Source organism: Sorex fumeus, unplaced genomic scaffold (genome assembly GCF_029834395.1).
Source record: "Sorex fumeus unplaced genomic scaffold, SorFum_2.1 ptg000036l, whole genome shotgun sequence".
NCBI classification, from domain to species: domain Eukaryota; kingdom Metazoa; phylum Chordata; class Mammalia; order Eulipotyphla; family Soricidae; genus Sorex; species Sorex fumeus.
In genome coordinates, this window is record NW_026606093.1 from 8,345,991 (window position 1) to 8,359,845 (window position 13,855).

Genomic DNA, 13,855 nt, shown 5'->3' on the forward strand with positions numbered 1-13,855 from the left:
TATTTACATAGCCCTACCATGCATATAGAGCCTTTCAATATTGAAAATAATCAAAAAAATTGGACTACACAATATAAACTTAACTATCTAAACTTATAAACCCTGACTAAAATACAAGCAATCATTTCATCCATAAATGCTGTTTCTGGTTCCCTAACAAATCTAGCACTGCAGTGTAACAAACACCTTGCAATTCAGTGATATAAAAATATCAGCTTTAAAATCTGAACTGTACACTATATACACATTGATATTTGCACCATTAAATTAGGAATACACTTAAGTCTGAAATACTACATTATAAATAGAATATTTTCACTCTGTAGCTAGAACTAATACCTGGCTAGTGAGATTGAAAGGGGATGAGGTGGCCTTGCAAGTTAGCACTGTGTTGGCTGGGTTCATGTGACTCTGTGCATGCTGCACAACAAGATAAGACTTTCCAGAACCTGGGCCAACCTGACATAAAGAAATGACAAAACACTATTGCATTACAAAGGTGGCTGAAGCTCTCCATCACCCAAAATCAACATCCTTATTCAATCTTCTCAACAGTTTTATGGATTCTCTTGTTATGGAGACCAAAGCAGTTACATAAAACTATAATGCACCTTACAAGCATAAGATGTCATGTCAATCTGGTGCGATCCAAAGAGGGTAAAGAGGACATTACACCTTCAAAATAATCTCACACTATAAACAGCAATTGGGGTCTCATTTGCATGGGCCAAGCACTTTAAACTATTTTAGTAACTTTCCTATGGAATTAAAAAAGATAGGATTCAAGATGATTGATGGCAAAATTTAAACATGATCTCCAGAACTATTAGGTTAAGATATAATACAGTTTTTGCCCTTGTGTCCCCTTTTCTTCTTGGATTTAGTTGTCCTCTGACCAAACTGAGGCGTAGGAAGTGCAGAGGCTGGACTAGAAAGGTCATCTGTATAATAGGCATATCTTTGCGGCCTGGGTTGAGGAATTGGTTGTCCAAGAAAATATCCTTCTTCTTCTGAGTCAGAAGAGGAAGAGGTGGAGGAACACCAAGAATCGTCATCCTCACCATAGAGTCCCAGAAACCTGTTCATGCCTGGATTCTGCAGTGCATAGTCAGAAGTGGCGTGCGTGTACTGTCCACAGAGGTCAGCATTCTGAATGTATGCTTGGATCTCTCGGGCACTTTTATTCTGTATAAATCGTTCATAGTTTTCAGGGGTATAAAGTCGCAGCTGGTCCTTGGGAGAGTATTTTCTTTCTGTAACAAGATTTAGGGCGTTGTCAGAGCGGGATTTCCTACTTCTCCTACGGCGATGGTGATGAGACCTGGATCCTCTCTCTTCAAAATGGTAGACCCGTCTTCGAGTCCTCTCACTCATTGGAGGCGGCCGGATTTCTATGTTGTCATAATTTCCATTATCAATAACATCATCTGAAAACTTAACCTGTTGTGGTCTGGATTGTGACTTGGATCTCCTAAGCACTGGCAAATGTACGGGTTTCTCCTCAGGCATGATTTTTTCTGGACACAACTCTGAACTTAAACTCTTTAAAGACTCAGCACTCCTGTGAAGCATGGAAGAATTCAAAGTCCCCATATTACTCATTTTCTCACAATCTTCTGCCTCCATTTCCTCAAAGTTTTGCATAGAATATAATGATGGCCTTGGCTTGCTTTCTCCATCTACTGAAGCCCCTAGAAGGAAAGCCAAGGTAAGATGTCATTCTCAGTAATTCTAATACTCTGACAATTATTATTACAAACAAGCTATTGAAATGGTGTGTTTCAAAGAAAGTTCTCCAAAGTTTCAGTATTCCCTTTAACACTGGTTAGGTTAAAATCAACATCCATATCGACTTGAGACTAATTTTGTTATAGATACTTGGGTCACTACATAAGCCCAAATGTTTCGGAGCCAAACATGAGTTATAGCATGTGATATGAGCAGCAAAAGTTTAAAAGTTCTCCATAAAACCCCCTACATGGGTTTATTAATATAAGATGTAAAAGTTTCTTGCCTCTCTACCCATGGCAATTTCATGTAAAATAAATCCATCCTTTGCTTCCATGACCATTAGTATGACCCTCTTATTTCTGTTTTTGTTTTGGGGACATTATCCAGTGGTACTTAGAGCTTACTTCTGGCTCTGTAGTCAGGGGATAATATGTGGTCATCAGAGATTCAAATAGGGTTCAGCCCTGTGCTAAGTAAGTACCTTAACCCCTGTCCTATCTCTCCTGCTCTTTGAGCCTCATAATTAGACTTATACCTAAGCACAAGATCAAATTAACCTATTTAGGCAAATCCATCTGTTTGTCCACAAAATTTCACTGCAACACAGCAATATGTTTGTTTACCCATTATCCATAGTTGCTTTCTGTAATAACACAGTTGAGCAGTTGCAACTTAGAAACCATATGGTCTCCCGAATACTATTTTGTCTTTTTTAGAAGTCTGCCAACTCCTAACCTGGGAATTTGGCTCCATTTTATTCCCTTCCATCTCCCTTCTATCCCCCCACCCCCCCCAAATAATATGCTACTTCAAGATTAATCTTATATTAACATGTTGGTTCTCAAAACTGTTAATGCTTAGTTATAACAGGATACAGGAAAATAAGATAAATACATATAACTTTGCTGACTGTAAGTGACAAGAGGGAATGTACAGGATATATTCAACTGGCCACTACATAACTTCCTGCTTTTCAAAAAGAGCCCATTTTTGCCAAAGAATGTCTAAAGTATTGTGTTGCCACTTTAGCAGATCACATTTTCTGAATAAATGTTAAAACATTTAGTGGACTGGAAAGATTGCACAGGAATTAAGGCGCTTACCTAGCAAGAGGCCCGGTTCAATCACTCCCTTATACCACACAATGTGCCCCAAGGATTAAAGCAGTAGGCTGTGAGCACTGCCAGGCATGCTTCCCCCTAAACCACCACCAAATTTCTTTCCTACCATACAGGAAATGCCTTAATATTTAGCTGGAGCGATAGCACAGCAGGTAAGGTGTTTACCTTGCATGCGGTTGACCCGGGGTTTGATTCCTTCGCCCCTCTTGGAGAGTCCGGCAGGCTACTGAGAGTATCTCGCCCACACGGCAAAGCCTGGCAAGCTCCCCGGGACATATTCAATATGCCAAAAACAGTAACACTAAGTCTCACAATTTGTTGGGAGCCGTTACTGGTGCCTGCTCGAGCAAATTGATGTACAACGGGAGGACAGTGCTACAGTGCTATAGCCAACTTTATCATAACCTTATCCTGGCTAAACCAGGAGAGTAGTATGTCAGGCTCCTTGCCACAATAATGCCTGACAGGCTGGAGCGATAGCACAGCGGTAGGGCATTTGCCTTGCACGCAGCCAACATGGCCAACCCGAGTTCGATTCCTCCGCCCCTCTCGGAGAGCCCGGCAAGCTACCGAGAGTATCTTGCCCGCACGGCAGCGCCTGGCAAGCTCCCCGGGACGTATTGGATATGCCAGACACAGTAACAACAAAGTCTCCAATGGAGATGTTACTGGGCCCGCTCGAGCAAATCGATGATCAACGGGTGGACCTTTACTTACTTTTACTTACTAGAGCCTTTTCTGTTTATAATGACATAACCTACATGGATGCAATAGATGACACTCTTTTTTGACAATAAAAGCAGTCATATAATAGCTTTATTTCTATATCCAAAGACATCACAAATAGATTTTAGCCGGGCTCCAAACTCAATCTTACTTTTACAAACCTACACAGGGTGCAGAGTCAGCTCACTGGGCTGGACTGCATGCTTTGCTCACTGGAGATCATGGTCTGCTCCCTGTTACTATATGGTCCCCTGAGCACCACTGTGGGTGACCCTCAGAGCAACTCACTGAATTCAGGACTGATCACTGCTTGGTGTCACGCTGAAACTAAAAACCTATGGAAAGTGGAACATTATAGCTTATCCACCATTATAGCTTGATAATTCAGGTTTCCTTATTTATAAAGTGCAATATATATATACTCTGCAATTCAGGGTCATTTTAGGGATAAAATGTGAATATCTTATATAAAAGTGCTTTAAAAACATTAAAGTAAAATATTTAAAGCTATATATTGCCAGAGGGCAATTTAGGAAAATATTTAAAATGTTATGAACTTTGAAAGTGCCCAGACTGGTTCTCATATCATAAAATTCACTTAATATGATCCAAAGTCTAGTATCTGAGATGAGGATACAGATTCCCATTATCCAAATACAATCAGTTTATTCCTATTCAAATTAGGATAACACCGATTCCAAATGAGTTTTGAAAAAATATATATATTTATATGTGCATATACACTACACATGCACACTTTTTTTTTTTAACTATAATATACGGCATTTAATTGAAACCATTCCCTTAGTCTAGTTATGGCCCCTACTGGTGCTGAGCTGTAGTTTTTGGAATCAACATTTTAGTAGCACCTTTTTCAAATATCCCATGATCCCTAGATTATGTACCTGTGATATTAGACAAAGCCAAAGAATCCATAGAATCCCGAACGCTTTGCTCTGGTTTCAAGTCTGACAAACACTCCAAGGAATCTTCATACCACTGTGTTTGATCATGATTATAACCTGAAGCCCCATGGTCCAGATCCAATTCCTGAAGCCTTCTACTGCTTGCAGGGCCTGGGTGGCTGCCGTAAGCAGAATCACCCAGCCCATCTTGTGACTGTGCCCAATACATATCAGACTGGTATTTTTTACTTGCAAGGCTCTGGTTATTTTGCTTTAACTCTGTCTTATTTTTGGCCATGTTATCAGATATCCAGTGTTCACTGGCTCGAATATCTATCTCACTGGGCTGCTGCTGAAAGAGGCTTTTATCACCAAACTTGAGGAGGAGCTGTGTCATATAATCTTCATGTTCAGCCCATTCTTCAGGGTCCTCTGAGGTCTCCTGCTCTACTCTTCCTTTCCAAAATTCTTCATTGGCAAAACTTGCTCCTTGCCTGGAAAGATTCAGGTCATCTAATTTCCGAGAGAGGGTATCATCAGCATTGCCTGAAAGACCAGGAAACTTGTAGTTCAGAGCAGGGGACAAGAGGAGAGACTGTCTACACTGATCTGCTGATCGGCTGCTTTTGCCCATTCGGACACTTCTTCTGGAGTCTCTGGATCGAGCTGACTGAAATGCAGAGTCGGAAGAATCAGAGGCATGTACGTCTTCCCCGAGGCTGCATGTTTTTGAGCAATAGATCTGACCTTGTTTGGGAAGGAAAGGACATCCCAGCAAAGAGGCTTTGCACTGGGCACAAGAAAAGCAGGCTTCGGTAGCATGCCAGTGCCGCCCATCATAGGTCATCTGTGCATGGTCAACACCTGTTTGGAAAAGGACAGAATAAGAAGACTGTAGTTTAACAACCTTGAACAAAGGAGAGAAGGAATAAACAAACTATGGCCTGACAGAACAACTCTGGAGATGATGGAATGTGCTATACTATGTTAGGCTATGAGTTAGTTATACAGGTACAGCTATTCTCATTCACAGATTCCCTACTGCAAATCTGCTTAGCTGCTAAAATTTATTTTTAACCCTCATACCAAAGCCATTAAGGTCATTTGCTAAAAAGCTGTAAAGAGTGGTGAAAATTTTAAATTAAACTATATAGTTCCCATTTCCAATAAAATGATGCCCCACCTTTATTTCAGTTCTCATACTTGAAACACATGACATGCTGATCTTTCTATTTAGTTGATATATTTTAAAAATATTTTTGTAGGGCTAGAGAGAGAATACTCGAGTAATGTGCTTATCCTGCATGCAGCCAATTCCAGTTCCACCCCTGGCTCCACATATGGTACCCTGAGAATCACCAAGCGTGAACTCTGGGCACAGAGCCAGGGCTAATACCCCTCACCCCCCAACGTTTTTTCTTTGTTCTTGTTTGTTTTTTTTTTTCCAGTTCCCTTTCCAATTAGGAAGGCTGCTTATGGGTAAGGGAACTTCTATTACTGTTCAGATTCGAACACTGGTCTTGGAGGCAGTGAAAGGAAGAGTAGTAATACAGAAGCTGACTCTAAAGTCCTGCCATGTAGCACATGGACTAGGTTTCAAAAAAGAGAGAACATGTGTGTGGGTGTGTGCATGTGCTTTTTTGTTGATCTCAGTTTTAAATGGCCAATGAGCCGAGTGCTGAAGTGCTGGTAAATTCTGAAATTGGCATAAAGCTGAAATTCCTAAGCAATGAAGGCTCTGTGTACTATAGAGAAAATATGTTAGGTTTCACTCAGGCATTGGGTCCTGATGGCCCTAAGTTCAATATTAATGAATCAGTAATATATTTTGAATAAGGTTCTTTAAGCTGAAGCATACATGAGCCAAGACTATGTATTGATTCATGGATGAAAATGTGCTAGTAGTTTACAGGTACCCATATTTCTAATGTCAGAAAGTCAGAAAACTTTATAGAACAGAAGTACTATAAATAATGAAAGTGAACTAGTTGACATTTGTCAAAACTCATTAAACTAAAAAATTACGAATATGTAAATATTACAGAAAACACATGGAGACTTCTGAAAAAATGGAACTTCCATATGATTGGTCTTATCATAGATGCCATTGGTCTGGCATCTATCCTAAGAACACAAAACATTAATTCAAAAAGATACACATACTCCTGTGTTCGTACAGCTCAAATGCCCAAAAACAGATGAATGGAGAAAGAAATTGTGGCAGATATGCACAATGGACTGCTATTTCATTATGACAAGAGGAAATCTTGCATTTCATTCCAACTTGGGAGGATACCATGTTAAGTAAAATGAATCAGGAGGAGGCCAAGTAACTGGGTGATCTCTCATATGCAGAATATGAAGAAACAGTACAGGACCAGGCAATGACCAATGAAAACCACCCTGAGATTCTGCCAAAAAAACTGAGTTTACCAAGTTGGTTGGGGAGAAGATGTGGACAAAAAGTTACTTAGGTGGAGGAATACTGGCACTCTGGTAGTGTGTGTGGTGCAGTAATTCTGTTTGTCTAAAAATAAATTTTAATTACTATTGTAAATCGTGATATCTAAATTTAAAAGGCATTTCAATGTTATGTAAATTACACCTCAATTTTTAAAAATTTGTGTATCAGCAAAGGCAGACTTAACGCATCAGTGAAAAAGAAGTCTGTGAGGTGGACTTACCAATATGTTCCCCGCAAGTTTCACAGTACTCTGCATACAGAGACTCGAAGCATCCACAGCAGAATGGGTGGCCATCCTTCATGATGTACCGCTGTCCCCCTAGCACCATCTCACACTCGAGGCAGCAGAAATGTCTCATGTGCCAGTGGCGACCCTCAGCTTCCGTGCACTCATCAGCAAAAATAATCTTTTAAAAGAAATATGAAACCATCTGATGAAAGGAAATAACTGAACCATTCAAAGGCCAAGTAGCTGCATGTTTCTTACAACTAAAAGACACTGGTGCTTATGAAAAATCACTTAACCAATCATAATTTCTCATAGCCTTCAGTTTAAATCTAACTTGATTCAGCTACAGAACTTTTCTTTCTTTTCTTTCCCTCCTGTTGTTCATCGATTTGCTCGAGCAGGCCCAGTAACGTCTCCATTGGAGATTTTGTTGTTACTGTGTTTGGCATAGCGAATACATCACGGGTGGCTTGCCAGGCTCTGCCGTGTAGGCGAGATACTCTCGGTAGCTTGCCGGGCTCTCCGAGAGGGGCGGAGGAATCAAACTCGGGTTGGCCATGTTGGCTGCGTGCAAGGCAAACGTCCTACCCCTGTGCTATCACTCCAGCTACAGAACAGGGGCAGAAATTTAAAATGTTGAAAAGAGAAACTATGTGCTTGCTTAAACTTTCTTACATTTTTGTTCCCTACTTTGTTGGCATAACCTGGCAAAGAGTACATAAATAATGAAATAATTTAGTGTTCTTTTAAATGTTTCATTCAAAGAAAAACCATAAAAATGTCTGAAATTATTTTTACCTAACTGTGCAACATAATTGTAGTTATCTAGAAGCTTGTCTATATGGGCAGCAATTGTGTAGTTAAATGTTTTACGTGCCGGAGTGATATTAGAGTGGGTAGGGCTCTTGCCTTACATGTTGCCGACCTGGTTTCTATGCCCGGCATTCCATGTGGTCCCCCCAACCCAACAGGGCTGATCCCTGAGCACAGAGCTAGGAGTAAACCCTGAGCCCTGCCAGTATAACCCAACAACAACAACAACAACAAAACAAAAAAATGCCTTTAACTGTGGTCATCTCCAGCTTAAGAATTTTTCCATTTATAATTTATGTTTGCTTGGTTTAGGGGCCACTGCCAGCAGTAGTGCTCAGAGTTTACTGCTAGCATTCAGGGAACCATATGCCATGTCATGGACTGAAAGAAGATTTGCTGCACATAGACAAGTGTCTTACCCCTTGCACAATCTCCCCGGCCCTATAATTTATGTTTTTAATTTAAAAACTTTTTCACATAATTGGGCTGGAGCAATAGCACAGCGGGTAGGGCCTTCGCCTTGCACGCGGCCAACATGGCCGACCCGAGTTCGATTCCTCCGCCCCTCTCGGAGAGCCCGGCAAGCTACCGAGAGTATTCGATATGCCAGACACAGTAACAACAAAGTCTCCAATGGAGACGTTACTGGACCCACTCGAGCAAATTGACGATCAACGGGAGGGCCTTAACCTTTACCTTTTCACATAATTATCACTGAAAAAGTTATCAGTAAATATGTGAAAGCAGGGCTGGAGAGATAATACAGTTGGTAAGGTGCTTGCTTGGAACTCAGCTGACCTGGGTTTAATCTCTGGCACTGCATATGATCTCCTGAGCTACTGTGCCCTGCCAGGAGAAACCCTGAGCACAGCTGGGCTTCCTCATTATATAAATTGTTGCTTTTCAATATATCAATATTAAAGTAAAATCAAAATCTACTTAAAAAATTCACTGATTTAGGAGATTAAGGAAGTAGAACAAGCAAATCTAGAGAGCCACCCAGGATGAGAACCTGAAATAAAAAAGATATTAGTAGAAAACTGGGGAATAGTTTTATACCAGTGTTGTCTTAGTTTTGAGTTATATGCAAAAGTAATGAAAGACATTAACATAATGGGTGACTGAGGAATGTATACAGGAATTCTTTGTCTTTTCAAACTTTTCTAGAAATCAAAACTTATTTAAAATTAAAAACATGGAAAAATTCCTTTATACTACTATCCATTCCCATATGTCCCAGGGATAACCAAAATAGGAGATGCTGTTATTTTACTTGGAGGCAAACAGTGGAATATTGGCTTGCTAGAAACTTAATTTTTCCAGTGTTAAGAGATGAGTTTTTATTTTTACCTCATCACATGCTGAACACCGTGGTTTGAGCAGTTCTGCATGGTGCCTGCCACAGTGAATTTTTCCATCCTGATAAAAATAGATGAGGTCGACCAACAGCTCGTTACATGTGAAGCAAACAAAACAGGATGGATGCCAGCATATTCCAGGGCCCGCACGAGATGCAAACACTGCAATTTCACCTCCATTTATCTTCAGGCCACACTGAAAACAAAAGGATATGAATGCCAAACAATGCTTTCTAATGACTGGAGTCTCTGCCTTTCTCTCCTCACATAAAACCCCAAATTAGTCAGAGAAGCTTTTATTTTTGTCCTTTACTATTATTACCGACTAAATATCTCTTTAAGGCTGGTATATTTGTGATTCTCAACTAAAATGAACATGTTTCAGTTACATAGCTGTAGGGACTGTTTCCAGAACAGCTCCAGCAGACTGACTTGGTATTTGGGAGTGTGATATTTGGGTGCCAGTTTCCTATTTGATACATTTCCGAAGGAGAGCAACAGTGTCTTGCCAGTAAAGTTCAGAATATCTTCATTATGTCTCTCCATTTTCTGAAAAGTAGTACCCGTCACCTCTCTCCATACCAACTTCCGAAAGGCTGGATTTCATCTAACTTTCCCTTCAGTGTAGACAACTTCAACATTAATCCTGATCTCATAAAAAATTAAATTTCTCCTATTATTTTTTGTAGGACCCTCATTTTATTAACTCTGTGAGCACTGACCAAGTCATGGTCCATCCCCATCACTACCAAAAGCCACTCATCCTAGAAGGGCTACCTGTTCACACACGGCATGCATCACTGCTCTGGACAAAAGTTTAATGGTTCCTCTTCCAAGAGCTTCTTTCTTTCGCTGAGCACTGAACACTTGCAATTCTTTTTTCTCTTCTTCACTCAAAGACTGGCAATACCGCACCTTCACAGAATGGAAAACAGAGCTGAAGACTGACAGTCTCCTTAACCAATTCTTTTCCAGAGTTAAGAATTTTAGGAAATAAAACAAATTTAGCTGACCTACCTCATGAATCTCCAATTTTAAAATGGCACCCTACAAACAAAGTTTCTTCTAGTAATTTGAAGAAACAAGATTTTATTTTTCTTAATGTTTAAACTCAAAGGACAGGGACACTAGAAATGTGCATAACATTAACCTTTGTACAAAGGGTTTACATTTGTTAATCGCCACTTTCATTCTACAAGTCTGCAGGCACTCAGCTGCAGACCTGAACTCCCAGAAGGCACTAAAATCTCAGGAATTTGTAGGCTCCTGATAATTGATGGGTGGCTGCAAACACTATAAAAACCAACTGGTGTTAAGTCTGTTTGTTCTTTTCTCTTGAGAAATAAAGGGCATACTCTCCAGCCTAATTTTAACTGAAGAAATGTAAAAGATAGATGTCAGCAGTCAGGAGGCACTACAGTTTATGAGAGAAGCCTCTCAAAACTTATCATATGGATTGTTTTTTTTTTATTTCTTCTAATTAATCTTCCTGTTATTTTACCTCATTATCATGTGGTGGCAACTGGTACAAAAGTAGTTTAATTCGATGTTTCTCTCCAGGGCTGTTAACATAAGGAACTTTTTCCTCAGGTAAACAAGCAAAATAGAGCTGGATCTGAGTAAGAGATGGAAAATATCAGCACACAGAAAGTGAATGTCTCAGTTAATTCTATCTTTAAAGTTACTTTTTCCTTTAGGTGAAAGGTTTTGTCTCTTGTAGCTTAATGAGAAGACCAGCTGAGCCAACTCAGCAGAACTGCAAACACTCAAACACTCAGCTGCTAAATTACTTTTGAGGAATGTAATTTGTAGTGACAATTAAGGGCACCATAAATTATGTACCATAAAATATGCACATTTAATGCTACTATTCCTTAGCTGATTTTCCACAGGTCAGCTCAGGGTTGAATGCTGCAAATGACCAAGCAGGCTATATTACACTACCCCAAAATCTAGCGCGCACGCACACGCGCACACACACACACACACCCTTGCTCTTGATATTTTACACATTACACAGACAAAACCTGTTTTTTAAACTTTGTAAAGTCTCCCTTTATTGGGCCTTCTCAGGCATCAGCTTTCTTTGCTTCTGTGGGTGCTATTTTTTAAATTTCCTCAAGGCAACCAGAGAGGACAACCATTGAGGAAAACACAATTTTTTCTTTTTTTTTTCCTGTATATTTAAAGGACTATTCTGAAAGGAGTTCTGCAAAGGATACTGATTTGCTGAGAAAAAATGCAAGTGATTCAAGAAAAAAAGATAGGTTAGTGAATTTGTGGCCTTTGAGCTTCAATATCTCAGTATCACAATAAACCTACCCAATAAACAATTTCTCTCTTTATTAATCATTCTCTCTTTATAAATCATTTGTGAAAAATAGGTTCTTAATGGGCTATGCCAGCAACTACCCTCTCCCTAGTGTATCAGCTGCAGAAGTTTTTACCATTTTACTTACTGAATATCAACTGCCTTGGATGAATAAGGAGACCATATTCTCAAAGGAGTTCCCACCATATAGGAAACAAAACTGTAAATCAGGAGCCGAAGAGATAGTACAATAGTAAGGCACACCTGACCAACCTACGTTCTGGTTCCTAAGTTTCTACCAGGAGAGAGGCCTGGTCAAAGCTGGGCGTGGCAGAAACTAAAACCAAAAAAACCCTCAAAAACTTTTATTTGGAAGAAACTTAATTGATACTTTTTATTTTTTTTAATAACTTACCATTTTAAGTTACAGGGGAAAATAAAAACAGGCATATAGTTTTTATCTTCCTCAAAATAAGAATACAAAGCCCAAAATTGAGTTAACTACATTTTCCCCCCAAACCCCAGTGACTTACAGATGCTTTTATGTGAAAGGTTAAAGGTCAAATGTATAAGCAACAATATTTAGACCATTTATCATAAAATATTCTCCAAATCAAAAGCACTGCTGAAGGCTGATATAGAAACTGTATTTGTTGTTGTTGTTGCTGTTGTTATTACCTTCTTTACTGTTATTGGAGTTTTATTAAAGATGAACTTCCTTTCACACCAAAGTTTAGAAACATTTTAGAAACCTACATAACAAATGCAAATATGCAGTACTTTGGATTTCACTTATTTGGGAAAAAATACCTCCATTTTAAAAGGTTTCTGGATCCATGAAGAAAGCTTGAAAATTTTCACCGAGACACTTAAGTATGACCTTAAAAGAAACATTTTAAAGCTATCCCAAGATTAGTGAGGCTTGTAGAGAGTAGCATATCAGTGAGGCAATGGTGTTCTGGAAATATTTTAAAAAAAATTATAGAAAGAGAGCCTAGGTGTTCAGGTGCTCGTTCTGCATGCAGCCAAGCCCAGTCTTTCTCTGGGTGCTGCATGGTTTCTGAGCACTGCTGGGCACTAATTCTCAGCCCAAGTTCTAGAAGCACTTCTTGGTGCGGCCCAAATCACCACCACCATCCTCCCCTCAAAACTCCTTTAAAAAATTTAAATCTCATTGAAAAATAGAAAAAAAAACAGGATGATTAATTTCTTACCTGCTCTGGTCTAAGGCCTGGGGGAACCCAGGCATACTCCTCCAATGCACAGCCAGAATCATCATCAGATGTGGAACTTCTCTGGCATCCAAAGGCAAGTTTGCTCATTTTGGGCTCCATCTCCAAAGGCATAATATTAAATAAGGCTTAAAGTCAGGTTCTCTGGTTCAGTACATAAAACAATGGCTGTTGTGAACAGAAGGAAAAAAAGAAGTGAAAAAATACCTCAAGACATTACACTTACCCTCTGAGAGAGAGCTTTTATTGAAATCTATAAACTAAGCTGGGCCAAGACACTAAATTACTAGTATCACCATCCTCTACTTCTATGCATAGAAAAACTTAGGCTATACAAGTTGGAAAGAGGTTCTGTTCCAGCTCAGTATGTCAAAAAATGCCACCAACACTAGCTTATTTCCAGATGACTTTAAAACATCTCTCTGTACAAGGATTTACTTAGGTACTTGCCTTACATGTGGCCAACTCAAACTGAACGGACACTCAGATTGAGCTGGCACCGCATATGGTCACCACTCCTACCCCAAAGCACCGCCAGGAGTGGTACCCTCTCAAATAAGTAAAACATTTCTCTACACACCATTACAAAGGTTCTCAGGAAAACGCCCACAAATGAAATCCCTATGAAGTTCTATGAGTTGTAGAAAGAAGTGTTAGGAATTGTACCTCCTGCTTTGACACTACTAGTCACCATGAAAAATGGGTTCAAAGACATACTTTGCTCCCCACATTTCCTAAGTGATTTTCCAAGCTGAAGTGCTGCTCTATGTAGAGTGGATCTGTGGAACCAACTGCTTAATTTTTTGTTTCTAATAAAGCTCTGAGAGACATGAAATTTAGTTTATTCATTATGCTAAACTCTCAAAGATTATTTATTTTAACACTGCACCTTAAGGTGATAAGCTCTCTTATGGACTTAAGGTCATTGAGTTCCTTCCATCAAAGGAAATGAATCTGAACACTAG

General features: G+C 39.6%; 1 protein-coding gene across 1 annotated transcript; it reads right to left on the bottom strand.

Moving 5' to 3' along the window:
• Nucleotides 1-562: 562 nt before the first annotated feature.
• Nucleotides 563-13,058, bottom strand: PRICKLE1 (prickle planar cell polarity protein 1). Its single transcript, XM_056117832.1, has 7 exons — nt 12,873-13,058; nt 10,849-10,962; nt 10,125-10,262; nt 9,340-9,543; nt 7,168-7,354; nt 4,484-5,347; nt 563-1,691 (listed from the first exon to the last, which is right to left on the bottom strand). The coding sequence occupies exons 1-7, from the start codon at nt 13,002-13,004 to the stop codon at nt 832-834; spliced, it is 2,499 nt and encodes an 832-aa protein (XP_055973807.1). The 5' UTR covers nt 13,005-13,058; the 3' UTR covers nt 563-831.
• Nucleotides 13,059-13,855: the final 797 nt, after the last annotated feature.